General features: G+C 45.1%; 1 protein-coding gene across 1 annotated transcript in view; it reads left to right on the top strand.

The window, feature by feature from the left end:
• The window catches only part of dnah9l (dynein, axonemal, heavy polypeptide 9 like), a gene marked incomplete at its 5' end in the record, with an annotated part of 33,189 nt that extends 5,849 nt beyond the window's left edge, over window positions 1-27,340 (top strand). Inside the window, 79 exons of the mRNA XM_079285206.1 lie at window positions 244-348; window positions 466-657; window positions 1,063-1,263; window positions 1,367-1,702; window positions 1,798-1,875; window positions 1,947-2,002; window positions 2,183-2,303; window positions 2,440-2,609; window positions 2,926-3,148; window positions 3,250-3,366; window positions 3,564-3,650; window positions 3,769-3,927; window positions 4,134-4,217; window positions 4,337-4,495; window positions 4,770-4,892; window positions 5,126-5,248; window positions 5,503-5,727; window positions 5,815-6,033; window positions 6,286-6,450; window positions 6,625-6,750; window positions 6,825-6,932; window positions 7,026-7,157; window positions 7,232-7,392; window positions 7,537-7,693; window positions 7,821-7,966; window positions 8,039-8,215; window positions 8,316-8,454; window positions 8,928-9,020; window positions 9,106-9,300; window positions 9,873-9,950; window positions 10,082-10,214; window positions 10,500-10,627; window positions 10,786-10,934; window positions 11,015-11,165; window positions 11,349-11,480; window positions 11,607-11,780; window positions 11,869-12,073; window positions 12,565-12,730; window positions 12,866-12,968; window positions 13,373-13,510; window positions 13,662-13,763; window positions 13,843-14,004; window positions 14,274-14,357; window positions 14,765-14,874; window positions 15,017-15,179; window positions 15,321-15,444; window positions 15,820-15,962; window positions 16,083-16,244; window positions 16,546-16,605; window positions 16,680-16,853; window positions 16,966-17,112; window positions 17,274-17,387; window positions 17,745-17,888; window positions 18,442-18,624; window positions 19,008-19,109; window positions 19,627-19,761; window positions 19,903-20,076; window positions 20,465-20,597; window positions 20,748-20,850; window positions 21,033-21,155; window positions 21,239-21,443; window positions 21,704-21,868; window positions 22,002-22,142; window positions 22,255-22,425; window positions 22,497-22,619; window positions 22,719-22,912; window positions 23,037-23,185; window positions 23,309-23,436; window positions 23,645-23,782; window positions 23,921-24,010; window positions 24,076-24,267; window positions 24,382-24,501; window positions 24,831-24,890; window positions 25,153-25,335; window positions 25,776-25,958; window positions 26,148-26,263; window positions 26,489-26,601; window positions 26,725-26,865; window positions 27,050-27,340. Coding sequence (XP_079141332.1) covers window positions 244-348; window positions 466-657; window positions 1,063-1,263; window positions 1,367-1,702; window positions 1,798-1,875; window positions 1,947-2,002; window positions 2,183-2,303; window positions 2,440-2,609; window positions 2,926-3,148; window positions 3,250-3,366; window positions 3,564-3,650; window positions 3,769-3,927; window positions 4,134-4,217; window positions 4,337-4,495; window positions 4,770-4,892; window positions 5,126-5,248; window positions 5,503-5,727; window positions 5,815-6,033; window positions 6,286-6,450; window positions 6,625-6,750; window positions 6,825-6,932; window positions 7,026-7,157; window positions 7,232-7,392; window positions 7,537-7,693; window positions 7,821-7,966; window positions 8,039-8,215; window positions 8,316-8,454; window positions 8,928-9,020; window positions 9,106-9,300; window positions 9,873-9,950; window positions 10,082-10,214; window positions 10,500-10,627; window positions 10,786-10,934; window positions 11,015-11,165; window positions 11,349-11,480; window positions 11,607-11,780; window positions 11,869-12,073; window positions 12,565-12,730; window positions 12,866-12,968; window positions 13,373-13,510; window positions 13,662-13,763; window positions 13,843-14,004; window positions 14,274-14,357; window positions 14,765-14,874; window positions 15,017-15,179; window positions 15,321-15,444; window positions 15,820-15,962; window positions 16,083-16,244; window positions 16,546-16,605; window positions 16,680-16,853; window positions 16,966-17,112; window positions 17,274-17,387; window positions 17,745-17,888; window positions 18,442-18,624; window positions 19,008-19,109; window positions 19,627-19,761; window positions 19,903-20,076; window positions 20,465-20,597; window positions 20,748-20,850; window positions 21,033-21,155; window positions 21,239-21,443; window positions 21,704-21,868; window positions 22,002-22,142; window positions 22,255-22,425; window positions 22,497-22,619; window positions 22,719-22,912; window positions 23,037-23,185; window positions 23,309-23,436; window positions 23,645-23,782; window positions 23,921-24,010; window positions 24,076-24,267; window positions 24,382-24,501; window positions 24,831-24,890; window positions 25,153-25,335; window positions 25,776-25,958; window positions 26,148-26,263; window positions 26,489-26,601; window positions 26,725-26,865; window positions 27,050-27,297 — 11,436 coding nt within the window. The 3' untranslated portion in view covers window positions 27,298-27,340. The remainder of the gene's footprint in view (window positions 1-243; window positions 349-465; window positions 658-1,062; window positions 1,264-1,366; window positions 1,703-1,797; window positions 1,876-1,946; window positions 2,003-2,182; window positions 2,304-2,439; window positions 2,610-2,925; window positions 3,149-3,249; window positions 3,367-3,563; window positions 3,651-3,768; window positions 3,928-4,133; window positions 4,218-4,336; window positions 4,496-4,769; window positions 4,893-5,125; window positions 5,249-5,502; window positions 5,728-5,814; window positions 6,034-6,285; window positions 6,451-6,624; window positions 6,751-6,824; window positions 6,933-7,025; window positions 7,158-7,231; window positions 7,393-7,536; window positions 7,694-7,820; window positions 7,967-8,038; window positions 8,216-8,315; window positions 8,455-8,927; window positions 9,021-9,105; window positions 9,301-9,872; window positions 9,951-10,081; window positions 10,215-10,499; window positions 10,628-10,785; window positions 10,935-11,014; window positions 11,166-11,348; window positions 11,481-11,606; window positions 11,781-11,868; window positions 12,074-12,564; window positions 12,731-12,865; window positions 12,969-13,372; window positions 13,511-13,661; window positions 13,764-13,842; window positions 14,005-14,273; window positions 14,358-14,764; window positions 14,875-15,016; window positions 15,180-15,320; window positions 15,445-15,819; window positions 15,963-16,082; window positions 16,245-16,545; window positions 16,606-16,679; window positions 16,854-16,965; window positions 17,113-17,273; window positions 17,388-17,744; window positions 17,889-18,441; window positions 18,625-19,007; window positions 19,110-19,626; window positions 19,762-19,902; window positions 20,077-20,464; window positions 20,598-20,747; window positions 20,851-21,032; window positions 21,156-21,238; window positions 21,444-21,703; window positions 21,869-22,001; window positions 22,143-22,254; window positions 22,426-22,496; window positions 22,620-22,718; window positions 22,913-23,036; window positions 23,186-23,308; window positions 23,437-23,644; window positions 23,783-23,920; window positions 24,011-24,075; window positions 24,268-24,381; window positions 24,502-24,830; window positions 24,891-25,152; window positions 25,336-25,775; window positions 25,959-26,147; window positions 26,264-26,488; window positions 26,602-26,724; window positions 26,866-27,049) is intronic.
• Window positions 27,341-27,395: the final 55 nt, after the last annotated feature.

The following is a 27,395-nucleotide window of genomic DNA, read 5'->3' as shown; positions in this document are numbered from 1 at the left end:
CAGCAGCAATGAATATGTATAACCAGCAACATCAAAATCAGCCACAATAATCCAGGGATTAACAATGTGTCTGATGTATACGAGCATCAGTGTGTGTGTGCACTTTGTTCCAGTCTTAATGAGATTGCCACTTTCAGATGCTATCTATTCAGATTGTGGCTGCCACGTTATAAGGAAACAAAACAATTCACTGCACTTTGGATGAATCAAATTCTCCTCCTGTCTCTCTGTGCCTGTCCCCAGTTGACATCAGTGCTCAGGGAGGTGAAGTATCTGGGCATGCCGAAGAACCAGAACATTCCTGAAGCAGCTCTCCAGCTCTACTCCAAACGGGAGACACTCTACATGGTGGGTAACTATCAGCTTCAGGTGTTGCATTGGATATAGCGTCAAACTTGACCTGTGATATACCGTGTGTGGAAAATGACCAGAGTTTAAGTGTTAACAATGCAATGTATCCTGTAGTACACACAGACACTGACCTTGGTGACCCAATGGTACAACCAGCTCCACGGCACTATCCTGGCTGTAGAGCTGGGATTGGTGAAAGATGAGATGGATGGGACCAAGCGACAGCTGGATCCGGCCCTCCGGGAGCTGAGCTGGGCTCAGGACGACCTATGGGACTACATCCAGAGCACACGAGACCTGGTCAAGGTGCTGAACATGTCTTGTGTATTTTAAGGAGATCTTTTGACTGCATTGTCAAATAACAACGTGTAATTGTAATGCTTTTTTTCAGTGCTCATGTTCACACTATTTTCCAGCATATTCACAACATTCTGATATCTTTAGAGAAAAGATCCTGTCCCAGTTGCATTTTGTGGTGAAATATAAAACGTTTTTTGGTTTATTTGAAAGATTGTTCAACAGCAGTATCAACAACTGCGGTGAAACTGTAGCATGCCAATGTCGCATGAATCTTGGCACTCTCCTGATGTGGTCCAAACCAGCTTTCCTCAATCACGGCAAACACTCCGAAAACAAAAAGCAACATGCGGCTGTCAACTGATGGGATTATAATTACTGGTTGTAACAGTTTCTCTCTTTTGCTATTTGCAGAGCATTTCTAGTCGTGTCCAGAAGAGTAAAGCTAACGTGGAGGCCGTCCAGGCCCTCATGGGGATATTCAGTCATCGTGCCTTCATCACCAGAAAGAGCCGTGGTTCTACTCTCCTCGTCTTCTCTGACATCGATGAGAGTGTTTCCAAGCAGCATACTCTCATCACTAGTACAGGGGAGGAAATACACAAACTGCTGCAGGTATATCCACCTTACTCTTGACTTATGCACTACAGCTCATTCTTGTATTCATATATAGAATCATTTTTCCTCTAATGCATCGCCTTTTGCCGCTGTGCTCCAGGAAAGCCAGTCTCTGCTCGGTGTTACAGACCTGGACGGCAGTGAGTGGCGGGCCTACACTGACTATGTGGACCGCATGATCCTGACGGGCTTCTCGAGTGCGGTACGCTGCTCGCTGCAGTACCACGTGGACAACACAGATGCAGCCCAGCGCATTTCACCGCTGTTTGAGGTCCAGCTGGTGCTCAACAGCAACGAGATGACTTTTGACCCCTCGTTGGACTTCAGCCACAGTGGCAACTTCTATGATGTTGTGGATAAGATGGTTGCCAACATCACCGACATGGCGTCCTTTATTCCCAGAGTGGCAAAGCATAAACAACTGGATAACTATCAGGTGCTGTACAGATTAGATTATAGGTTTATACGCAGAAATGTGTCCGCCCCCACACAGGCCCTTGTCATATGCGACCTCGTTTCTTTATCTTGTAGTGCGACATCAATGAAATGGAGGATTTGTCAGAGATGTGCCATGTTATCCGCTCACGGACACGCGCAGCTATCGCTCAGGTAAGTGTATTGTCCACTCGTGGAAGCTCCTGTATGATGCTTACAGCTGTAAAGCTTGTGTTGCTTTTCAGGTCAGAGAATATCAGGGATCGTTTGCCAGCTACCGCTACCTCTGGACTGATGACAGGTCAGAAGTGTGTGGCTCTCTGTCATTTTATTTTTACTTTTATCAAATTGCTTTATTACTGAGAAAAACACAGATAAAAGTTATTGTACATAATTCCATTCACTTAACAAATTATAAATATCCTGAATATGGATATTTGCTGAAGGAAAGAATTCCTCCTTTTCACGTCAACTTTCACAGGTCTGAATTCATGAGGCAGTTCCTGCTGTACGGCCACGTGTTAAGTACAGAGGAAGCCGAGTTGTATGCCGACTATGAGCTGAAAAAGAACCCACCCACCCTGGACAACTTCAAAGAACAGGTGTGCTTCACATACACCCAAACTGCCTTGACCACAGTTTAGTGTTTTTATGGAGCCGGTCAGTGCAACCGATCGTCTCTGGTCTTTTCCTCTGTGATCAATGTCTCTTGAGTCACTGCATCATTCTTCATCCCAGATCAACCTGTTCGAGTCTCTGTATGTGCGAGTGAGCAAGATGGAGGACAGCAAGGTGTTTTGTGGATGGCTACAGCTCGACATCAGACCCTTCAAGCACGCACTGATGAATGTCATCAAGAGGTGGAGCTGGATGTTCAAGGAGCACCTGCTCAACCACGTCAACCAGAGGTTAGACAGAGACACCCATGCAAACACACTCAAATGTTTATTTCTACAAAAACTGATGAGAATTACCTGAAAATATAGAATACTGAGCAGCAAATTATTGTGTGTTTAAAAACATTGTAAATGAACTCTGCTTGTTGTCTGGTTGTGATCTATGACCCACAATGGCAAAAAAAAGTACTTAAAGCGATCAGTTTAAACTCTTTAACTAAGGGGGTGTATAGTTACTGCGAGAGATTCTTTATATTTCAAATCTTCATTGAAGTTACTTATTTTCCGTGCCTCACTTACATCATCCTCCTTCCTCTCTTTCCTGCAGCGTGAGAGAATTGTCGTCTTTTGTCCAGGACACGGCCCACGGTCTTTCTAGCAAGGTGTCAGATGGCGACTATGCCGGCCTTGTGGACATTATGGGACACCTCATGGCCATACGAGACCGGCAGGTCAGCAACAAGCAGCACTTCAAACCTCTCCAGTCTACTGCTGAGCTCCTCAAGACCTACGGACAGCAGCTGCCAGAGAGCGTCTACACACAGCTAGAGGTGTGAACCAATGCACAAATTGCGCACATTTCTATTAGTGCTGGCAGATATATACATTTATCATTACCTTACATTCTCCCCTCTATTACCACAAACCACAGGAGCTGCCAGAGAAGTGGAAGAGTCTGATAAAAATTGCATTCACAGTCAAACATGAAGTGGCGTCACTACAGTCAAATGAAGTTTCGGTTATACGCAGGAAATGTGTCCGGTTTGAGGTGAGGCTGTGTGTGTGCGGGGTAGGATGTCAACCTCTGACAGAGAGCTCAATGTCTGAAATCGTCTCACTTCTTTCCTGCATTATATATGACTGCCCCCCCCCCCCCCGTGTGCACAGTTATAGATGGAGAGATGGAGACAGGTACCTGCAGCTTCAAAGAATTCTGAATGTGCAGGGGTTTTTTTCATATTTTAGGTCAAGCAGCATGAGTTCAGGGAACAGTTTCGTATCGATCCGATCTTTGAGACCAATGTGGAGAAGCAATATAAACTGATTGACAAGGTGAGCACTGGGACACATACTTTTACCCACCTATTCAAAAAAGAAAAGTTTAAAAGTCATGCTTTGCAAAGCGGTGCCTTACAGTGTAAAGTAAAAACCTAATTCAAAACGTCTCCAGTCTAATCGAGGGGTAGCAGTGATGGAGGCAGAAATGAAGAGGCTGCAGGACACAGCTGATCTGTTTGAGGTCAGCTTCCCAGACTACAAGCAACTGCGCCAGTGTCGCTCTGACATCATACTGGTCAAAGCAGTCTGGGACATGATCATCTTTGTGAAGGTTAATGTCAATCGGCACATTTTGATTTCGTAGCTAACTTTGATTTCCACGGATGAACCATGAGCACAAGACAGAAGGGTCTGCATAGTGAGGCTCCGCGTTCGACTGCGAGTTTCCACACCATAGCATGATGACCTTTAGGACTGCAGAAGAAAAAGCATTCCAGAATCACATGTTAAATGCTTCCGTTCTCCTCCCCGTGCCAGACCAGTATTGAGGATTGGACCAAGACTCCGTGGAAAGAGATCAATGTTGAGCAGATGGACATGGAGCTCAGGCGATTCGCCAAAGTATGACAAGCTTCCATGGCCAACGATTTACATTTTTCAAAATGTTTCATTTTTGCCAGGGTTGAGAAAAAAAGTGAATTTCTTTCATACGTCATGACTACCTCTATTGCACGTTGCAGGAGATGAAGATGCTGGATAAGGAGGTCCGGGTGTGGGACGTCTACATGGGTCTGGAGTCGACTGTGAAGAACTTGTTGACCTCTCTAAGAGCCGTCAACGAGCTGCAGAACTCCGCTGTCAGAGAAAGACACTGGCAACAGCTTATGAACACCACCCGGGTATATGAGACGATCTCTGCTGCCTGTCTCATACCATCTGATTCAATAATGTTTCGTCAATGCTCATGCTCTGCACCGTATACGATACTTGCCACTCTATAGAGATCAGTTCTGATCTTCTTTTGACTGGTCTTCACGTACTCTACCTTCACTGAACTATCCTGCCAGCTCATGTCCAGGCCTATAATGACAAGCACAGTTCAGTGAACCCAATTATCCCGATCTGAAATGTGATCACACTCATGGTTGCCCTTGTATTCCTTTTGGTCCGCAGGTCAGGTTTGTGATGGGAGAGGGCACCACCCTGGGGGACCTTTTGGAATTACAGCTTCACCGTGTGGAGGATGAGGTCAAAAACATAGTGGACAAGGCTGTAAAAGAAATGGCCATAGAGAAAGTAGGTATCACAAAAACTAACCGGTTGTAGAATAGTGTAGAACTGACAAACACTGTTCCCAAAAAAAATAAACTTTTACCATATGCTTAAAAAGTAGACAAGAAGGATGAAATCACAAATAGTTCTGCAGCAATAAGATACAAAACATCATCACAAGTTTTTGATTTCTATGTTTTTCCTCGTCTTCAAAAGACAAATGTCTTGTAAGGAAATGTTTCCTTTTATTTACTTAGGTGCTGGCAGAGATAACCCAGACGTGGAGTGTTATGTCGTTGTCATACGAGACTCACACCAGCACAGGAACCCCTCTGCTCAAAGCCGACGAGAATCTGATAGAAACACTGGAGGACAACCAGGTGAGCCTGCAAACTAAACTGAGTTCATCTGAATGATATCTAGTAGATTAGAGTAATGTATTATTTCAGCTTTTCAACACTGAACTGTGCTTTTATGTCAGTCTGTCTCCATGAAATTAAGGACGCAACTATTCGAAACTGAAATCCACAGAAACACATTGAATGGTTTATAATAGTGTCATTTATCGAAACATACATAAAAGAGGGTTCTTAAAGATCATCATCTAAAAGCTACTCCGTTTATCTCTCTGCAGGTGCAGCTGCAGAACATCCTGATGAGTAAGTACGTGGAGTATTTCCAAGCCGAGGTGAGCGGATGGCAGAGGAAGCTGATGGTGGCTGACCTGGTCATCTCCTGCTGGATGTCTGTCCAGAGGACCTGGGCCCACCTCAACAGCATCTTCACCAACAGCCACGACATCCGCTGCCAGCTGGCCAACGATGCAGAGCGCTTCCAGGGAATCCACACTGACTTCCAGGTCACACATAGTACACAAGAGCACCAGCCTACATGCGTCACTGCATCGTTATGTTGTGTGATTTGACTCCTGCTCCCCCCCCCCCAGAGCTTGATGACTGAGGTGGTGCAGAACAACAATGTGGTGGAGGTGACCAACCGGCCTGGCTTCCTGGACAACCTGGAGACCTTGCAGCAGAGGCTGTCTGTGTGCGAGAAGGCCCTGGCCGAGTACCTGGAGACCAAGAGACTCACATTCCCCCGGTTTTACTTTGTCTCTGCCTCAGACCTGCTGGAGATTGTCTCCAAGGGAACACAGCCCAAACAGGTGACGGATTACAATTTCATTATGTTTTCCAAGAGTGAACATATAGAGAGATCGTCATCATATTTTAGTTATCAGTTCATGTGTGTTGGTGTCTCGTGGAGCGGAGAATGTTCATAAAGATAAGAACGAGAGACAATTTTCTTTTTCATTTACTTTAAATTCCAGCCGAGAGATTACGCTCCGTAAACAACATCACCGTTGAAGTGTAAATGGAATTATATGTGTGTGTGTGTGTGTGTGTGTGTTTTCCAGGTGACCAGACACTTGCTGAAGCTGTTTGACAACATAGCAGATCTTCGCTTCAAGGACTCCGACAGAGGTGGAGGGGAGGACGATGGGGAGGCAGTTGCTATAGGGATGTACAGCCGAGAGGGCGAATACGTTTCATTCTCTGAGCCATGTGTTTGTGAAGGACAGGTAGAACAAAAAAAAAGAAATACAAGTACAGTTACACTGCCGTATTCATTAATCACATTACCATGCTCTTGCTATATTTAAAAACTTCCTCTGTATTGTTTGATTTGGTACAGCGTGTACATCATTGTATGTGTGTACAGTTGCCATGCTTCAAGATGTGGTGTCTTTCTCCAGGCAGAGTGTTGGTTGAGTGCCTTAGAGAGCACCATGCGTTGCACAGTCCGAAAAGAGATCCAGGAGGCCGTAGCTGCCTATGAGGACAAACCACGAGACCAGTGGCTGTTTGACTACCCTGCACAGGTATGATCATGTACAGTCTGTGGTATTAAGGCTTCAACTTCATGAACTCCACAAATGACCTGTTATATCCACAGGTGGGGTTGACTGGTAGTCAGGTGTGGTGGGCCACGGATGTGGGCATTGCCTTTGAGAGGGTGGAGGAGGGATTTGAGACAGCTCTCAAAGACTACAACAGGAAACAGGTAGCGCCATGAATCCAAAGTGAGATATTGTGAGGGTGGTGTGTGAACACCCAGGTTGTTTTGTTCAGTGATGAATTCTGTTTTCTTTTCAAGATCACACAGCTGAACTCACTGATCCACATGCTGCTTGGAGATTTAACTCCCGGAGACAGGCAGAAAGTTATGACTGTCTGCACCATTGATGTCCATGCTCGCGACGTGGTCGCCAATCTCATAACTCAGAAGGTAATGCTGAAGCACACATCTGGTGAATTATCCCTTCCTGTTGGTTTTACCGTTTTACTGTATGTGTCTGTTAGGTGACAACAGGCCAGGCCTTTGCATGGCTCTCCCAGCTACGCCACTGCTGGAATGACGAAACCAGACACTGTTACGTCAACATCTGTGACGCCCAGTTTCAGTTCAGCTATGAATACCTGGGGAACACTAACAGACTGGTCATCACTCCACTCACTGACAGGTATGCATACTATGTATAGACGATGCGCATGACAAAAACGAAGACATGTGAAGACAATTGATCCAGGAGAATGTCAAACAACTGCCAGGTGTCGACAAACGACTAGAGCCTACGCCACATGACTTCCTCGTGTTTTTCTTACAGATGTTACATAACGCTGACCCAGTCCCTCCATCTGACTATGAGTGGTGCACCTTCAGGCCCAGCTGGCACCGGTAAGACAGAGACTACCAAAGACCTTGGACGCTCCCTGGGCATCATGGTATATGTGTTCAACTGCTCGGAACAGATGGACTACAAGGTAGCACTGACAGTACAGATGTTCTCTGTGGTGTCAGTTTATGTCGTATTTACTGCAATAATATTGTCGTTTATGTGCATTACACCCTTGAGCTTACCCCCTCTGTGTCTCTGTCACATGTCTTCAGTCCATAGGTAACATCTATAAAGGTCTGGCTCAGACAGGGGTGTGGGGGTGCTTTGATGAGTTCAATAGGATCTCAGTGGAAGTGCTGTCAGTGGTAGCTGTGCAGGTCAAGACTATACAGGATGCTGTACGCAACAAGAAGCAATGGTACATGTGGGAATAATGACGTGCTTTATAAACAATCCATCTATTTATTGACGAATTTGTCTGCTAATCCAGTCTGAGATTTCTCTACGGACCTGTTTCGTCATCTGTACTTGGTCCTGTGTGTGTGTGTAGGTTCCATTTTTTGGGAGAGGAGATTGAGCTGAAGCCAACGGTGGGGATCTTCATCACTCTGAACCCGGGTTACGCTGGCAGGGCTGAGCTGCCCGAGAACCTCAAGGCTCTATTCAGGTCTGATATAAACTGAGGGAAAGAAAAGAAGAGATTTTAAGTGCAAGAGTTAACAAATACCAAAGATGACGAATTAAGAGCGGGTTTGCTTCCTGTTCAGGCCCTGTGCCATGGTGATCCCAGACTTTGAGCTGATCTGCGAGATCATGTTGGTGGCAGAAGGCTTCATAGACGCTCGTCTGCTGGCACGCAAGTTCATTAGTCTCTACACTCTTTGTAAGGAGCTGCTGTCCAAGCAGGTACATAATGCCACTTTCTACTTACTTTACAGGACACTGCATATGCTCTAACTATTCCTTTTGCTCTTACAGGATGGACACTATTTAGAAGGCTAATATGGATGTAAAATGAATTCAAATGTTAGTACAGGCACTCTTGCCAACCGTTATGGGAAACACTGTGCACATTTAGTATGCAACACCTACAGTTCCAAAAACTCTAGGGTCTCTATTTTAAGCTTATAAAAAGTTGTTGCTCATCACAGCCCGTTTATTTCACTCCACTCTTTTGCACATGGTGAACATTCTGTTAACAAGTCAACTCGTCTTATTTTCACTCAATATGTTTTGTCTTTGCACTGCTCATTGTGATGGATCAAAATGCTGCTGGGCTGCTACAATACCTCTACTGTATTGGAAGACAAAAACGCCCGAATGAAGAAATATAGTCCTCGCTTTCATTGCTTGAACTGTTCATTCACTTTAACCGTTAGGATCATTATGATTGGGGTTTGAGGGCTATCAAATCAGTCCTGGTTGTGGCTGGATCTCTGAAGAGAGAGGACCGGAGCAGACCCGAGGAACAGGTATGGTGAAGAACAATTGTGTACAAATCATATGGCTTGTAAGTGCATTTGCATCGTGGCATTTGAAATGTCCTTTCCTGCCCAGGTGCTGATGCGGGCACTGAGGGACTTCAACCTGCCTAAGATAGTGACCAGTGACGTGCCGATATTCCTCGGGCTCATCAGTGACCTGTTTCCTCAGCTGGACGTCCCCAGGAAGAGAGACCCTGAGCTGGAGAATGCTGTTCGGCAGTCAGTCAGTGAACTGCGCCTGCAGCCTGAGGAGAACTTTATACTGAAGGTGCCTCACACTCGTGCTGCTCTGCTCTGTGAGAAATTAAAAAGCCTCTTTTTAAGTCACGGTACCGAGAGATTTTGGTGTGGGTTTCTTTGCTGAAAAAGAAAAGGCACAAAGTTAATCCTTGTGTTTATTTATATACTTTACAGTAGTTCTGAATTGCAAGTTTTGATGCACAGTATACTTCGTTCCTTTGAGAACATGAATGAAGACACACTCATCGGTCTGTAATTGTGAGAAATAAAGAAAAGCTCGTATGAGGAACTTTAATGTTGTGGTGATTTTGGCGGTGCCTGTGGATAAAAGCGGTGGTGTTACCGAGCACCAGAGTCCACTAAGATACCTCGCATCAATCCAGAGTCCACTAAGATACCTCGCATCAATGACAAGCTTTAAACATAACCAGCCAATCTTCTCGCTGTTGGTCTCGTCTGCTTGTGTAGGTCATATGGAGGCATCAGTATTAAATTGAGACTGTCTCATAACCAGTTAGAAGTTCCTCACAGTAACTTTAAATCAGTCATTCATGGTATTGATCAAATATCCAGTATGATTCAATGTGTGTGTGTCTACAGGTGACCCAGCTGGAAGAGCTGCTGGCAGTCAGACACTCTGTGTTTGTAGTTGGCGGACCAGGAACTGGAAAGAGCCAGGTTAACTTATATGCTACATTCAAGGAAGAGTTGAATTTGACTGTTTTCATATCTGCCGTCTATCTAGAGTGATGATAAGGGATTTGCTTCTGTGAAAGGAGAGTGTCTTATTTATAATGTTTATTCATCAGATCTTGAAGACTCTCCATAGAACCTATGCAAACATGAAAATGAAGCCCGTGTGGAATGATATAAACCCTAAAGCTGTGACTACAGACGAGTTGTTTGGCTACCTGCACCCTGCGACCAGAGAGTGGAAAGATGGTGAGGAACTTGAGGATTTTACAAGAAATTTAATAAACTGTAAATGATGATCGAGGGAACTCCACATTGTGGATCGCTGTCGAGCAGGAGTTATTTTGGTGCCAAGACCATCATTTATTCCCAAGCCTCTTCGCAGAATTAATTAGAATTCATCAGAGTGCTTTCTCTGATTCAGAGTTAGCTCTTATCTGAATAGTTTTGGTCTGGAATAACTTGACATGAATGTTGTGGTGTGGTGATGGTAACGATGTGCCACTGTATGTTGTACTCTTTACTTCACTTTAGGTCTCTTCTCCTCTACCATGAGGGAGCTGACCTCAGTGGGTCATGATGGACCCAAATGGATTGTTCTGGATGGAGATATTGACCCTATGTGGATCGAATCACTCAACACAGTTATGGATGACAATAAGGTCAGAGTGCATCTTTGTTCATTACTGTTTCCATTCTTCTAATGGTGGATGTTCTCCTTTACCCGAGGGTTTCATCAACTGACCCAAAACACAAACTAAAATTTGACCATTCATTCTTGCTGCTGCTGTATATACCACAAATCTTCTACTCTGTCCAGGTTCTGACGCTTGCCAGTAACGAGAGGATCAGCTTGTCCTCCTCCATGCGTCTGCTTTTTGAGATCTCTCATCTGAAGGCTGCTACTCCAGCTACTGTGTCTAGGGCCGGGATACTCTATGTCAACCCACAGGACCTTGGCTGGAGCTCGTAAGACGCACACAAGCACCAACACACCTGTGAAATCATGGACGGATGTTTAGCGGTGCTGTCTTCACTGTAATTCCCAGGTATGTGACGAGTTGGATAGACACCCGACTAGCCCAATCGGAGCGAGGCAACCTCACTATTCTCTTTGACAAGTATGTGACGTACTGCCTGGAACAAGTCCGCTGCAACCTGAAAACCATCACTCCCATACCAGAGAACAGCATGGTGCAGGTGAGCGCACACAACATGCTCATTGTGTATCTCATCTACAGGCCAAAAAGTCTTAGTCAACGTGTCACACATCCGTACAGATGTTGAATTTCTATGTTGTGTTTTTGCATGTTATCAAAGAGAACAACGTGTCTCTTTGTATTGTCCAATCAGATGTTACATGTATGTGTTTTGGCCAATCAGACACTGTGTTCCTTGTTGGACTGCCTGCTGACTGAGGACAACACTCCTGCTGACTCTCCCCGAGAACTTTATGAGATCTACTTTGTGTTCGCCTGTGTCTGGGCCTTTGGAGGGGCTCTCTTCCAGGATCATGTGTGTGGTGACTAAATGTTTGCTTGATGGGCTAACTCCTTTTTGTTAATGCAGTGTTTTACAAGCTACACAACTTAGATTGTTATGTTACATTATGATATTGTGTTTTCCCAAAAAACGGTCCAGCTGAATGACTATCGTGCCGAATTCAGCCGCTGGTGGTCGAAAGAGATGAGAGCGGTGAAGTTCCCTTCCCAGGGCACCGTCTTTGACTATTTCATTGACTCAGAGACAAAGAAGTTTATTCCCTGGAGCGAGAAGATGGAGCCGTTTGAGCTGGAGCCTGATGTACCATTACAGGTAATGATGTGTGTGGGGGTGTACGTCATGTTTCTACTCATTACTCACAACAAGCCCTTACAGTCGGGTCATGCGTTGTGTGTTTCAGACTGTTTTGGTTCACACTCCAGAAGCCATTTGTCTGACCTACTTCATGGACCTGCTGCTCCTGAGAGGAAAGCCGATCATGTTAGTGGGCAACGCCGGAGTGGGCAAGACCATCCTGGTGTCTGATAAAGTCAGCAAGCAGAAGGAGGACTTCATGGTGGCTAAAGTCCCCTTCAACTACTACACCACATCAGCCATGCTGCAGCGTAAGCATCACAGGAATGAGTGGAAACACTTTGGGGGGGATTTGTGCTGACTAAGAATAAATACATTCTAATCATTTTCTGGCACAGTCGGGCTTTCGCAAGGTATAACAGTGCTAGTTTAAAGCTATACTGGAAAACTGCAAGCATCATACATAATAGATGGTATACAATGAATGTATTATCTATTTATATATTTAAGCAAATGATTGAACAAAGAGAAAATCTCAGCTACAAATAAGATTCTGACCCTTCTGTCAAAGTGTTCTTGACATCTCTTGTCATACTGCAATGGAAATACATAGCATTCATTCGAATACAAGCTTTCACTCTGACTCACTGAACTTTGAAATTGATTTCCTCTTGTGTTTTTCATTGCCTTTTTTTTTCCTGGTGCAGATTTCATTTTGAAATCCGTAACTTATACGTCATTTGCTGCGAGCACTATGGCGCCCACAGTTTATCAACTTTCTTCTGCAATATATGGACCTCAGGTGTCTTGGAGAAACCCCTGGAGAAGAAAGCTGGTCGTAAATTTGCTCCTCCCACCGCTAAGAGACTCATCTACTTCATAGACGACCTCAACATGCCAGAGATGGACGTTTATGGGACCGTCCAGCCGCACACACTCATACGCCAGCACCTTGACTACAACCACTGGTAAGACAGAGACACGATACACACAATTATCTCCTTTTGCATTAATGTACAGAACAATTACACACCAACATCTGGAACACATGTTCTGTGATGTGAATATTCTGAATTTAATCTAAGCAGATAAAACCTTTGTAGGTATGACAGGCAACGACTGGTACTGAAGGAAATCCATAACTGCCAGTATATCACCTGTATGAACCCAACAGCTGGAAGCTTCTCTATCAACCCCAGACTACAGGTACAGACGGTCATGCTTACAGGCATATGTCACATACGTACAGAAACTATTATCACCATTGCTCTTTCTACTACAATTACTTTACTGAATTAGCTTTTTAAGCATTTTTACAAAGTAATCTATCGAGGTGCAAATGAGAACAGAGTGGATTTAATCAGGCGTAAAAAAGCTAGAAGCAATTAAGTTACAAAGAAATTATAAACAAGCAAACAAAAAAGTGAAATTGAATTTAGAATGTCCTAGAAAGCTAATTGCTAATTCTGAGATTAAATGATCAGATTAATAGTTACATTGATAGAGTCGTTTGACAGATACTTTTTGTGTGTTTTTGTGTGCCTATTTTCAGGTCAGTCACACTTTTAGAGTGTTAATGACATTTTCACATCTCTCTTTAATCTTTTTAGAGGCATTTCTCAGTGTTTGCGGTACATTTCCCAAGTGCCGACGCATTAGCCACCATCTTTTCCAGCATCCTGTCGGCTCACTTCCTTCAGGGAGGCTTCAGCTACGGTGTCTCCCGCTCAGTCGGAACACTCATGCAGGTAAGCTTACAGCTTCAATGCAGCATCTGTCTGCATTAAAACCGGATTTCTTTGTTCCAATCTGTCAATGAATCACTCTATCCATGCAGTAATAATGCCCGTCTGTTTGTCCGTTCCAAAATCGATCCATCTTTTGGTTCTGCTTATCCAGGCAGCTATCTGTCTGCACAAGAAAATCAGTCAGAACTTCCTCCCTACAGCGATACGCTTCCACTACATCTTCAACCTGCGAGACCTGTCTAACATCTTCCAGGTAACACACCCATTAAAAAAAAGTCACATGTGTGTAACTGAATCACATGATTATTGATTCTGTGCATGTTGATGTGTAGGGTATCCTGTTTGCACTGCCGGAGAGTGTCCGTTACCCCATGGACCTGGTTCACCTGTGGCTCCACGAGAGCTCCAGGGTCTACTCCGACAAACTGATGGAGGAAAAAGATGTGGAGCTCTTCAACAAAATCCTGCTGGACACAGGCAAGAGATATTTTGAGGTAAGAAACAAATACATACAGACCGTCTTTATCTTTAAACATACAATGTTCGGCGATAAATGTCCTTCTTCAATCCACACAGAAACCCCTTGTGGCAGATCAGAGAGTCTAACAACACAATTGATATTTCTAGGGCAGCAATCTGTAGAGCAGTGTGTCACACTGTATCGTTAAAAAGAATTGCTCTGCTCCTAGCCATAGAAGGGCTGTTTAGTTGTGGCATGTTCTGTATTTTTCATGTCTCTGCTTCTGCTCATTTTTTGTTCCAGGGAATAGATGAGTCCGTCTTTATCCACCAGCCTTTGGTGTACTGTCACTTTGCCCAGGGAGTGGGAGAGCCTCGCTATCACCAGGTTCGACGCATTCATAAACACACACGCTAGATACGATTTGGACTCCATGTTGCTCCTTTCAATCATCCATTTAGTCTTTATTAACTGTGGTAATAATAATGTAGGTGAGTTTAATTGTTTTTGACTTCAATCAATATATTATGTAGATTAATTGTTGCTCACATATTCAAAAACGTTATGGCACAAATCCTGCTGTCATGTCTAATCTGTCAGGAAATAAATGAGGATGAATGCACTGTCATTAGCAAATTAATTACCTTTCTTCTCTGTATGGGGTTTGAATTGAAAGTTAATTGACTCAAGTCTTGATAAGAACTTCATTTAATCAGGCATCAGGAAGTTACCACATGGACGCTGCTGCCCTTATTCAAGAGAGCCAGGGTTTGTTTATTTGCCCGTCTTGACAGGCATTAGACTGGGAGAAACTCCAGAAGACGCTGGCTGACGCTTTGGAGCATTATAACGAGCTGCACGCTGTCATGGACCTGGTACTGTTTGAAGAAGCCATCCAGCACGTGTAAGACACAGAGACACTTACATGCAAACTGCAGTCGTGCACATACTGTCTGCTCACATGTACAAGGGAGGATTTACACACACGAGCACATGTGTAAACCACAGAGCATACACACACTATTACTTCTGGTGTTTGTGCTCAGATGTCGCATCAGTCGTATCCTGGAGGCCCCCTACGGTAACGCCCTGCTGGTGGGGGTTGGAGGCAGCGGGAAGCAGAGTTTGTGTCGGTTGGCTGCCTTCCTCAGCTTGCTGGAGGTTTTCCAGATCACTCTGCGTAAAGGTTACGGCATCAATGACCTCAAGGTGGACATGCATTCGCACATGCACGCACAATAGATGCAAAATGTCACTGCCCTGTTTGATGTATGACTCAATGCCAGATGAAGCTGTAGCATGCCATACAAACGTACCTTTTGTACCTCTTCTGCAACCCCTCGTCTCCAGAGCGATATAGCAGCGTTGTATATAAAGGCCGGGGTGAAGAACATCGGGACGGTGTTCCTTCATACAGACGCCCAGATTCCAGATGAACGCTTCCTGGTGCTGATCAACGATATGCTGGCCTCAGGTTTTACTACGCTGACCTACGATTCCTGATTTAGTGTGTGAAAGTATATACAGGAGGAAAACCTCATCTGACAAATTTAATTTCCCCACATTGTTTTTTGAATTGAGAGCAGAGAAGACGACTTGCTCATAGGTTAGATGCACGTAAAAGTAAGTGGTGGGACGAGAGATCTCGTCAAAGCGTATCTGTAGATTTTATTTTTCATTAGTGTGGTGGTACATGCATCATGCTGATTCAATCCCAGGTTACACTGGCTGGTATAGAAGCACTTTAATCTGATTTAAATGCACTTTAAATTAGAATATAATCGACTTACAGACAGACAGAGAGGTAGTCAAATACACATGTTGAGCCAGCATTGTTCGTATTATTTAGGGGATATTCCAGACCTGTTTAGCGATGAAGAGGTGGATATGATTGTGACGTCGATCCGGATGGAGCTGAGAGGATTAGGACTCATAGATAGCAGAGACAACTGCTGGAGCTTCTTTATTGAGAGGATACGAAGACAGCTGAAGGTCAGAAACATTGTTATGTGCGATATCGTATAAAATCTGTACTATCTGTACAATTACCTGCATTATTTAAACCCATTTTGTCATATCATTGATTGTGCCACCAACCTCTCTGTCCTCCAGGTGGTCTTGTGCTTCTCCCCAGTTGGGTTCACATTGCGAACACGTGCACGAAAGTTTCCGGCCCTGGTGAATTGTACAGCCATAGACTGGTTCCACCCCTGGCCTCAGCTCGCCCTGCAGTCTGTCAGCTCGACTTTCATTGAGAAGATACCTGGACTGGAGGTGTCACCTCATTCACCTTGCATTTATATTCACTCTCTTTAAAGATGAACTTCTCCCCTTCTCTTTGGTACTTTAGGAATAGAAATGGGTATCTTCAACAGTAGAAACGCGATGCGGAAATGTAGATAATATGCCAGTTATACCCATAAATATGAAGAACAATCAAATGTAACTGTACAGCAAAAGTTAAATGTTATTAGATTTGTTAATGTTATTATTTCTATCTTAAATCTAGTCACTCTAACCGATGCCTGCTCGTGTAATAATTCCCCAAATGCCTGTGCGTGTTTATCCTATGCAGCCAAATGTGCGGGCATCCATCAGTGAGTTCATCTCCTACGCTCACACCTGTGTCGATGAGGTGAGTTGTTGCAAAGCACCATGGGTGATGACCGCTCCTGACACCTACTCTGACATCATCTCTCGGTCGTACAGGTGAGTGTCAAGTACCAACAGAACGAGAAACACTTCAACTACACCACGCCAAAGAGTTTCCTGGAGTTTATGAAGCTGTATGGCAACCTGCTGGGGAAAAAACGCACAGAGCTGACCCAGAAGATGGAGCGCTTAGAGAACGGCCTACAAAAACTGCTGACGACTGCATCACAGGTCGGGCAATACATCTACTTTGTCCGTCTCCATTTACTCTCCCAAATCTGTCCTTCCATTTACATGTTGTTGTTTTTTTAAATCCCTTTCTATTCCTGTCTGTCTTGCTCAGGTAGAGGATCTGAAAGCCAAGCTAGCGCTGCAGGAGGTGGAGCTGTGGCAGAGGAACACAGACATAGAGGCTCTCATAGCTAAAGTAGGACAACAGACAGACAGACTCAACCAAGAGAGAGATGTGGCGGATGCAGAGGAGCAAAGGGTAAGAATGTGTGCGTGTGTGTCTTCTTGTGCAAAAGTAAAAATGAAGTTTAATTTCATGCCTCTTCTTCAGGGCTGAAGGACAGCAATCAGTCAAACTTGCAACAATCCGTTCACAGTGAAGACTTCCCACTCTTTTGTGTCTTCGCTTTGTTTCTTCAGGTGGCAGCGATCCAAGCTAAAGTGACAAAACAGCAGCAGGAGACTGAGGACGACCTGGCCAAGGCTGAACCGGCCCTACAGGCAGCCAATACAGCACTCAACACACTAAACAGAGTAAATCACTTGTGTACATATCAAAAATACAGAGACCTGAATCCTGTCACCACAGCTGATTTATTAGGGCCCCAGCACCGACAACGTCGGGCCGCGAAGGCCCAATTCAAACTGTAGGAATTATTATTATTCATGCAAGCGAGTTGCCTTTTTGAGGAGCTTAGCATGCATGGTATGGTTCCCTGCTTGCAGATTAAATTGTATTTGTTTTATTCCATTTCATTCAATTCATTTTATATGAGCCCTTTGCTAGCGATGCAAATATACAAACTAAAATTGTGTTGCAAGGATGGCTCCATCCAAGTGTGTGTGTGTGTGTGTGTGTGTGTGTGTGTGTGTGTGTGTGTTCTCCTCCAGTTGAACCTGACAGAGCTGAGGACGTTCCCCAACCCTCCAGCTATTGTCACCAGCGTCTCAGCAGCTGTTCTGGTGCTCTTGTCTCCCCAAGGCCGAATCCCCAAAGATCGCAGCTGGAAGGCTTCCAAGATGGTCATGAGCAAGGTGATATTTTAAAGCCACGTCTTGTTTCGTGTTTTTTTTGATTAATGGCTGGCAACCACAAAGCCATAAATTCCATCACAAATAAATATTCCCCTTACTGCTGCAATAACACTGTGTCACATTTGGAATGATTTATTGCCGTTTTAGTCCTCGTCCTTCATTGGCTATCTGTTTTCATATTTCTTGTGATGATGTATGGACTGTCTTGTTGATCCTAGATTACTGATTTAATACGTCATCTATTCTGCTAAGAGGCTGTGTTATACTGAATGTTTTACAACATCTATGTTTTATGTTCTATGTGCTGCTGCTAACTTGGCCTCTTGTAAAAGAGATATTTCATCTCAGTAAGGCACTTTGCTAGAACCCCCTTTTCAGTTTTATATACACTGTATATGCCAAATTGTGTATTTTTTATTTTATTTCACTTCTCAATTCCAGCTCATGATTTAGAATCCAAAAAGCCTGCAAAAAGTATTATATATGGAGATCTGGAGGTGACAGACTTTTATGTAATCCACACACACCCACACACACACCTCTGCACATGCAGGTGGACGACTTCCTGCAGGCTCTGGTGAACTTTGACAAAGAGCACATCCCCGAGGCCACGGTGAGGTGTGTGCGAGACGACCACCTCAGTGACCCCGAGTTCAACCCCGAGTTTGTGCGACAGAAATCCTCGGCTGCCGCGGGGCTCTGTGCCTGGGTGATCAACATCATACGCTTCCACGAGGTACACACATGGTCAGCTGTCACATTTAATATCTAAACCGTGTGTGTGTGTGTGTGTGTGTGTGTGTGTGTGTGTGTGTGTGTGTGTGTGTGTGTGTGTGATGTTTTTCATTGTACAGTACTTTGTTCCTGTTGTTTGATCATTTGATGTTTCTCTTTCCCCAACTATTGCTGCCCTGGGTAGATTTTTGTAAGTACAAAGTCCTCCGCTTTGTGTTTGTATGTCAGAATATCAAATGAACAGTGTGTGCATGATATTGTATCACATAGATTCAGTGGTTTTATGGTTATAGTTTTGTCTGCATGTCTTACATGGTGTTTTACTGATTGCATTATATCTCAAAATGTAGTGGGTCTGTGTGTGCGTGTTTGTTTTGTCCACAGGTATTATGCGAGGTAGAGATGAAGAGGATGTGCTTGTCTCAGGCCAACACTGATCTGGCTGAGGCTGCTGAGAAACTAGAGATCATCAGGAAGAAACTCGCAGTACGTCTGTTTATATATTTGTTCCTTTCTTTATCTTTCTCTTAGTGTCTTCTGTCTTTACATATATTTAAATATCGTAGATATGTAGCAGTGATATAGATCGCAGATTGTCATATTTACTTTTCAGCAAGAATTGTTTGTTTGCTTCTTGCAAAAATGTCCAGCGCCATCATTTTACTGACGCGTCTGCTACGAAGGGGCTGCAGCTTTATCATAGGTCCTACTGGCTCTTCATGTTTTTACTACTGGTGGCAGTGACTTTTAAAGTATAACACTCTCCCTTCTCCTGCAGCAACGTCTCTATAATTATGATTGCTCATGGACATGTTTTATTATCTTGTTGAACTAGCGGTAATAGCGAACCTTCCTAAGCGCATTCTAGAGAGGTTAATGTCTGGTTTCACACAACTATTTTCGTTAAATTGTCAGGTAATTTACAGCTTGCACACAACGTTAGAAATATTTTATTAATTAAGGGACATCCAGGGCCACGAGTCATATTTTCTCTCTTCCGTAGGAGCTGGACAGTAACCTGGAAACTCTGACATCAGCCTTTGAGAAAGCCACATCAGAGAAACTGCGCTTTCAGGAGGAGGTCAACCGCACCAACAAGACAATAGTGCTAGCCAACCGGCTGGTGAAAGGACTGGAGGTAGAGGCACAGCAACGACCAATGGGGTCTAGTTTGATTTGTGTTTCTTTAAGCTGAATTAAAATATGTTGCATACTAAATATTTTGGGAATAAGGGGGGCTTCTTGTATAGGGTCTCACTGCATGTATGCTGTTTGTCAGAGTGAGAATGTACGCTGGGCCCACTCAGTGGCTCAGTACCATGAGCGGGAGGAAACTCTCAGCGGGGACGTCCTCCTAACCGCGGCCTTCATCTCGTATGCCGGCTCCTTCTCCAAGAAGTATCGGAGAGAGCTGCAGGACAACCTCTGGATGCCCTTCCTGCGCAGCCAGAAGGTACAATCTTACAATGAATAAATATTTCCGAGGTTATGAGGCTATCTTTATATGATGTTGTACTTGAGGCTTCGCCCCCTTCACTCTCATCGAAAAGAATCACAGAACGCCACCCCGGGCTGCTAAAACACACTGTGTCTGATCAGGGCCTCAGGGTTCACTGTAATGATGTTGCATGCTGTTCCAAGTTATCCAGGAAGTTTTCTGCGTCCTCCGTGGCCTTTTATACCCTGTCACCTGCTGACTGAGGCCAATCAGGGAGGATCGCTCGCATTAGTGCCACTTAAAAACAGGTGCCATTAATCCCCCCTCATGTGGGGCCAATTGGTGGTCAATTGCACTTTGACAAAAGATATTAATCAAATGTGGCCTCTCATTTCTCCATCAGATGCCCATTCCCATGACAGAAGGCTTAGATCCAGTGTTGATGCTGACTGACGATGCGACGGTGGCCCAGTGGAACAACGAGGGCTTACCAGGAGACAAAATGTCAACTCAGAATGCGACCATCCTCACAAACTGTGAGTAGGGACAGTAAATATACAAATACTATCACGCTATATCACATCACCGTAGTGATGATGGTCCCTATCTCACAGACAATACAACCGCGCAGTTCTAGGTTTGCTCAGTATTGTCGATGTGTGGATTACGTGTGTGTGTCGCTTCAGGTGAGCGCTGGCCTCTCCTCATTGACCCGCAGCTGCAAGGCATCAAGTGGATCAAGAGTCGCCATGGCAGCGGCCTCAAGGTTGTCAGTCTAGGGCAGAGAGGGTGAGTGTTTTCTAATTCCACTCTTACATCCTCGGGTAGAGATAAAAGCTTTCAGCACAGACCCTGTATTGATGCTATGAATCAGATGCTCTCGCTCTCAGTGGCACTTTTATGTTCCCTGTCTGGGAGAAGAGACACTATTTGTGTACGTTTTCTTTTTTCTCATTGTTTCAATGTTCCAGCTATGTAGATGTGATAGAGCAGGCTGTGGTGGCAGGGGACACCGTCCTCATAGAGAACCTAGAGGAGAGCATTGACCCTGTTATTGACCCTCTGCTGGGACGACACACCATCAAGAAGGGAAGGTATGTGTACCGTACACACACACAAAACATACGAGCATTTGTTCCTCTCAGTTTTCTCATCTCCTCCCTGTGCTCTCTCACAGTTGTATAAAGGTTGGGGACAAGGAGTGTTTCTTCCACCCAGGCTTCAGACTGATCCTCCACACCAAGTTGGCCAATCCTCACTACAAGCCAGAGATTCAAGCCCAGACCACGCTCATCAATTTCACTGTGACCAGGGACGGTCTGGAGGACCAGCTGCTGGCCCAGGTGGTGAATCAGGAAAGACCCGACCTCGAGCGGTTTAAGGTGGGGTCAGTTAGTTATTAGGATCCTCTTTCCCTTTGTGATAATGTAAATTGGTGTTGGTCCTCTAAAACATTCAGATCTTCTGTTTTCCCATTGCAATATATTGTGTTATGATAGTAGTGGGGGCCCAAAGTATTTTAAGATTCGATAACTTTACCGCTTCAATGACCAGTTTTTATTCCAGAATTAAAACACATCCTACAGTACTGTTAATGTTTTTGCTGTTATTGACCCGGCCTGTCTGTGTAACCTCCCTGCAGAGTGAACTGACCAAACAGCAGAACATGTTCAAGATTGAGCTGAAGCTCCTGGAGGACGAGCTGCTGTCCAGGCTGTCTGCTGCAGGGAGTAACTTCCTGGGTGACAACGTGCTGGTGGAGAAGCTTGAGACCACCAAGCACACTGCTGCCGAGATCGAGATGAAGGTAACGGGATGAATGCGTGTGCTTAGTTGTTACAGCCTCACAAGTAAGTCCACTTGCTTCATAATTTCAACATGTTTCTCCTTACGATCCATCTCTTCTTCTCCTGTCTTCTCCCTCCATCCATCATTCTCAGGTCCTGGAAGCTAAAGTCAACGAGGTGAAGATAAACGAAGCCAGAGAACTCTATCGTCCCGTTGCTGTCAGAGCTTCGCTGCTCTACTTTATCATGAACGACCTCAACAAGATCAACCCCATGTACCAGTTCAGCCTCAAGGTCTGTCTCTCAACTGAGAAACTGAATGATTAAGAAGCCGACATTCATGTTGATGAATTCATGCAATGAGCATAGCCGACCATGCAATAAGCTTTCTCCCTCTTGTTCTCAGGCCTTTAACGTGGTTTTTCACAAGGCGGTGGCGATGGCGGAGGCTTGTGAGGATGTGAAGAGCAGAGTCAACACGCTCATAGACTGTGTTACCTACTCCACCTTCAACTACATCAGCAGGGGTCTATTTGAAGGAGACAAGCTCACCTTTACTGCACAGCTGGCCTTCCAGGTGTGTATGTGTCTGGGTCAGAGAGAGAGAGAGTGCGTGTTCCAGCCCTGACTGTGTTCGTTCTCTTTTAGTTGCTCCTGATGAGTCAAGAGATAGATGTGCGAGAGCTAGACTTCCTGCTGCGTTTTAACATTGACCACCACTACGTCAGCCCCCTCGACTTTCTTTCCAACTCAGCGTGGAGCGCCATCAAGGTGCACACACACACATCCACACAGGAATTCTTTTTGCCGGCTCAAATTTGGAAATGACTTTGTGCCAACACAACCTTGCTGTGCCTTGCTGTTGCCCAGGTGATGAGTTTCGCTGATGAGTTTCGTGGTCTGGATCGGGACATTGAAGGTTCTCCTAAGCGCTGGAAGAAGATGGTGGAGTCTGAGTGTCCCGAGAAGGAGAAGTTCCCTCAGGAGTGGAAAGGGAAAAGCTCCCTGCAGAAACTCATCATGATGAGAGCCCTGAGACCTGATCGTATGACCTATGCTCTTAGGTGAGGAACGTTTGTTTCTCCTCTTATGTTACGTTTGGTTTTTTTTCCTTTTGGATTATCAACTTTTATATCAATTTTCCACAAACCCAGACTGTTTCTGCTCTTCCCTGTTGGCATACTGTAGGAACTTTGTGGAGGAGAAACTTGGCGTGAAGTATACAGAGGGCCGAAAGACTGAATTTGCTAAGTCTTTCAGAGAAAGTGGTCCAGCCTCCCCCGTGTTCTTCATCCTGTCCCCTGGAGTGGACCCACTTAAAGATGTGGAGTCACTGGGTACTGTAAACAGAGTGGCCTCACTTAGATGGATGGATGGATGGATTTCAGCGGGAGTATAATCACATGAAGATTTTTCGCAGTGGGAGGTTTTAATCTACATCAACACATTCCTGTTCCCAGGGAGGAAGCTGGGTTTCACTATCGACCTCGGGAAGCTTCACAACGTGTCCTTGGGCCAGGGCCAGGAAGCTGTGGCTGAGGTTGCCATGGAGATGGCTGCCAAGGAGGGTCACTGGGTTATTTTGCAGGTCCGACTGAAAGAGAGAAGAGTTTATACGCAATATTTGGATAGATAGAAATAATGTGTTTTCTTAGGAAAGAAACATGTGACTGAATCAAGATCCCTTTTTAATAATAATTAATGACTGAAGCTCTAAATAATCCATGCTTCAAAGTTCACACTGTCACTGTACTAGACTTGATTTTGATGATGTGTCTTCATTCACCTCCCTGTAGAACATCCACCTGGTTGCTCGCTGGCTGGGTTCACTTGAGAAGCTCCTGGAGCGCTGCTGCGAGGGCAGTAATCCGGACTACAGGGTGTTCATGAGCGCTGAGCCGGCGCCGACACCCCAGGAACACACTATCCCACAGGTAGAGATGCAGTGTGCATGCCGTAAAGTCATCTGTACATTGAGCATATGTACATCGAATGAATGCAGGCACCCGGGTATCTTTGACGTAGACGCTACAGTCGTGGCATTAAATACAGATGTTATATGTTTTCCTCAGGGTATCCTGGAAAACGCTATCAAGATCACCAATGAACCTCCGACGGGCATGCATGCCAATTTGCACGCTGCTCTGGACAACTTTGACCAGGTGAGTGTCTGGTGGTGCGTGTAGTGCTTGTTTGTTTATTTATTAACCCATTGGTCTCTTCCTAGGACATCCTGGACCAGTGCAGCCGTGAGCAGGAGTTTAAGACCATCCTCTTCTCTCTGTGTTACTTCCACGCCTGTGTGGCAGAGAGGAGGAAGTTTGGATCCCAGGGTTGGAACAGAAAGTATCCCTTCAACACTGGAGACCTGACCATATCAGTTAACGTCCTCTATAACTACCTGGAGGCTAATGCACAGGTGGGGTGTGCTGTGTTGATGCGTGTGAGTGCGACATGTTGCCACAGCACGATGAGGATGATAAGAGATGATGATTGTATAGCAGTGATTTCCATAATGATTATGATGATGAAGGTGCCATGGGAGGACCTGAGGTATCTGTTTGGGGAGATCATGTATGGAGGACACGTCACTGATGACTGGGACAGACGGCTCTGCAGAACATACCTGGAAGAATACATGCAGCCTAACCAGGTTTGTACTTTGGTTTGAGAGAGAAAAGACAAAGTGAATGTCTGGCTGACTGCGGTTGAGTGTCTGCATGCTCAGCTGTGTTCTAGCACAACGGGACCAAATGAGAAATGTGCCAAATTGAGCTGTGTTTTTGGAGTGCAAACAAAAGACGATTTTTGGGCCCGATATTGCACATGCAAGCTAAAGAGTGTCTGGCAAGCAGACGTGCCACATCTAGGCCACCGTTGGACCCCAGACATTTTGGCTACCTGGGTTTGGACAATTAAACATTTTGGACTCTGATAGAGAGCTCAAGCTGAAATCCTTCTCTCTGTTGTTTTTTTTCACAGTTTGACCGGAAGCTTTCTTTGGCTCCTGGGTTTGTTGTCCCCTCCAACCTGGACTACCAGGTAACTAGAGATGGATAGCTTGACACAGTTTCACTTTTACCGTCAGCTGTCCCGACAGTTGAACATTTGACTGGTCTGAACAGAAGTGTACACAAGGAGAGTCCATCCACTAAATATGTCTGACTGTAAAACACTTAAAAAGTGAATTTAAGAAAAATGGTAAAAAAAAAAAAAGTCCCAACTCACTAACTTATATTGCCGTTTGTTATGAACAAATGTCAATAATAGATGGCATTCACCATTTATTTTTCTACATGTGCAGGGCTACCATGATTTCATAGATGAGATGCTGCCCCACGAGAGCCCAGTGCATTATGGGTTGCACCCCAACGCAGAAATTGAGTTCTTGACAGTGACGTCGGACAACCTTTTCCACACTCTGCTGGAGCTGCAGTCTCCTGATGCCGTGATGGGGGAGGGAGTCTCCCAGACCCTGGAGGAGAAGGTAGCCATACGCCTACATGTCCAATATGCCATCAACTGTCTGAACCTGTACCTGAACTTCTAATCCATACAAACACAACACTTAAAGATAAACAAGAAGGCAATCCAGGCGCTCCAAAATCTTAGAACCAAGAGGAAGGAACTAATTAAAAGTCTTTATTCTAGTAGCTAAATCATTAGAGGAGCCACTTTGTTTCAACCACTGCAGGTCTTCATCAGGGCATTTAACAAACAAAGCGGGTGTGTCCGTGCCTTTACACGATAAACAACCAATGGGAGGCAATCACATGACTTACATCTGATGATCTGTTGAAGGAGCGTCACGCTACAGTGACTGTGCTCCGTCAAAAAACCTCTCACGATGGCGGCACTTTTTGTGTTTTTGCAAAAAACAAGGTGGTGAGAACCACATCACTTAATCCAGTAACCCCGCTCCCTCAGGTGAAAACCATTTTAGATGAGGTGCTGGAGAAGCTGCCAGAGGAGTACAACATGTCCGACATCACCTCGAAGACAGCTGAACGGTCCCCTTACATTCTGGTCTGCTTCCAGGAGTGTGAGCGCATGAACACACTCGTCTCCGAGATACGGCGCTCGCTCAAGGAGCTTGACCTGGGGCTCAAGGTATGCGTTGTACCTTTGTGTGTGTTTCTATGTTTGCGTACAGTGTAGCCCTCTTGGTCTGACGCACAAACCCGTCCTGCTGATTTCCTTCATCTGAACAGCTGCCACACACTGGAGTGTAAAAAGGCTCCGACGGCTGTTTGCTACAGTATTGCACTCGTGTCTTATCTTCAACGTGTGTATTCAAAGGGGGAACTGGCCATCTCCTCTGAGATGGAGAAGCTGCAATCAGCCCTGTTCTTTGACAACGTCCCCGACACTTGGACCAAGCTGGCCTACCCCTCCACCTACAGCCTGGCTATATGGTGTGTGTACGTGCATGCGTGCGTGTGTGTGTGTGTGTGTGTGTGTCACTGTGTTTTCTGAATATGAGCTTTTAAAAATGTGGTGATGCATTTCAGAATCATGAAAAATGGCATAATCTGTTCTGCTATACATTATATAGATATAATCCATCTGCAGTAGCTGGATTTTTTCAGTTTTCAGAACACTGACATTACTGTGTGTGTGTGTGTGTGTGTGTGTGTCAGGTATAATGATGTGTTGCAGCGTTGCAAAGAGCTGGACAGCTGGACTCAGGACTTGTCTCTGCCTAGTGTGGTCTGGCTGTCTGGACTTTTCAACCCACAGTCCTTCCTCACCGGTAACACACAGATGAGAGCGCTACCTAGGCGTGGCTAAAATATATTCACAACTCTCCCATCATCCTTTTCTCTACTCGCCATTCTTTTTTTCTTTTTTTTTTTGTATTGTTCCGGCTTTCCAGCGGTGATGCAGTCTCTGGCGCGTAAGAACGAGTGGCCCCTGGATAAAGTAAACCTGACGGTGGATGTAACCAAGAAGTTTAAGGAAGAGTTCAATCAACCTGCCAGGGAGGGTGCATACGTCTATGGACTTTACATGGAAGGTAGACAAACACCGCCTTTCATTTCCTCTCTATGGAGGGACATTTTTTCTGTTACTGATCCTTGAGCAACATACCTATCTTTGGACATTTTGAGTGAAAGCTTAATTTGCCCTTTCTGTAATCTTTCAATTCCCGAGTCTTTAACATTTGTCCTGTCCTCATCACTTGTGTTCTCCTCTCACAGGTGCAAGGTGGGACACTCAGACTGGGGTGATTGCTGAAGCCCGTCTAAAGGAACTGACCCCGGCCATGCCCGTCATCTCAGTCCGAGCCGTGCCCAATGACCGCCAGGAGACCAGGAATATCTACGAGTGTCCGCTCTACAAGACCAAGATCAGAGGACCCACATATGTTTGGACTTTCAGCCTCAAAACAAGGGAGAGGCCTGCCAAGTGGGTGCTGGCAGGAGTGGCTCTGCTGCTCAGTGTGTGAGAGGGAGTTGAGGGGGGTCAAGATTCAAGTTGAGAGGGATGTTGTTTTATTGGGCAAGGTCAGTGTGTACCATGTTATCACATCTGGTATTCGGGGTT

The sequence above is a fragment of the Melanostigma gelatinosum genome, assembly GCF_949748355.1.
Source record: "Melanostigma gelatinosum genome assembly, chromosome: 15".
Classification (NCBI taxonomy): domain Eukaryota; kingdom Metazoa; phylum Chordata; class Actinopteri; order Perciformes; family Zoarcidae; genus Melanostigma; species Melanostigma gelatinosum.
Note: the sequence above shows the minus strand (reverse complement) of the source record. Positions and strands in the feature narration are given on the sequence as shown.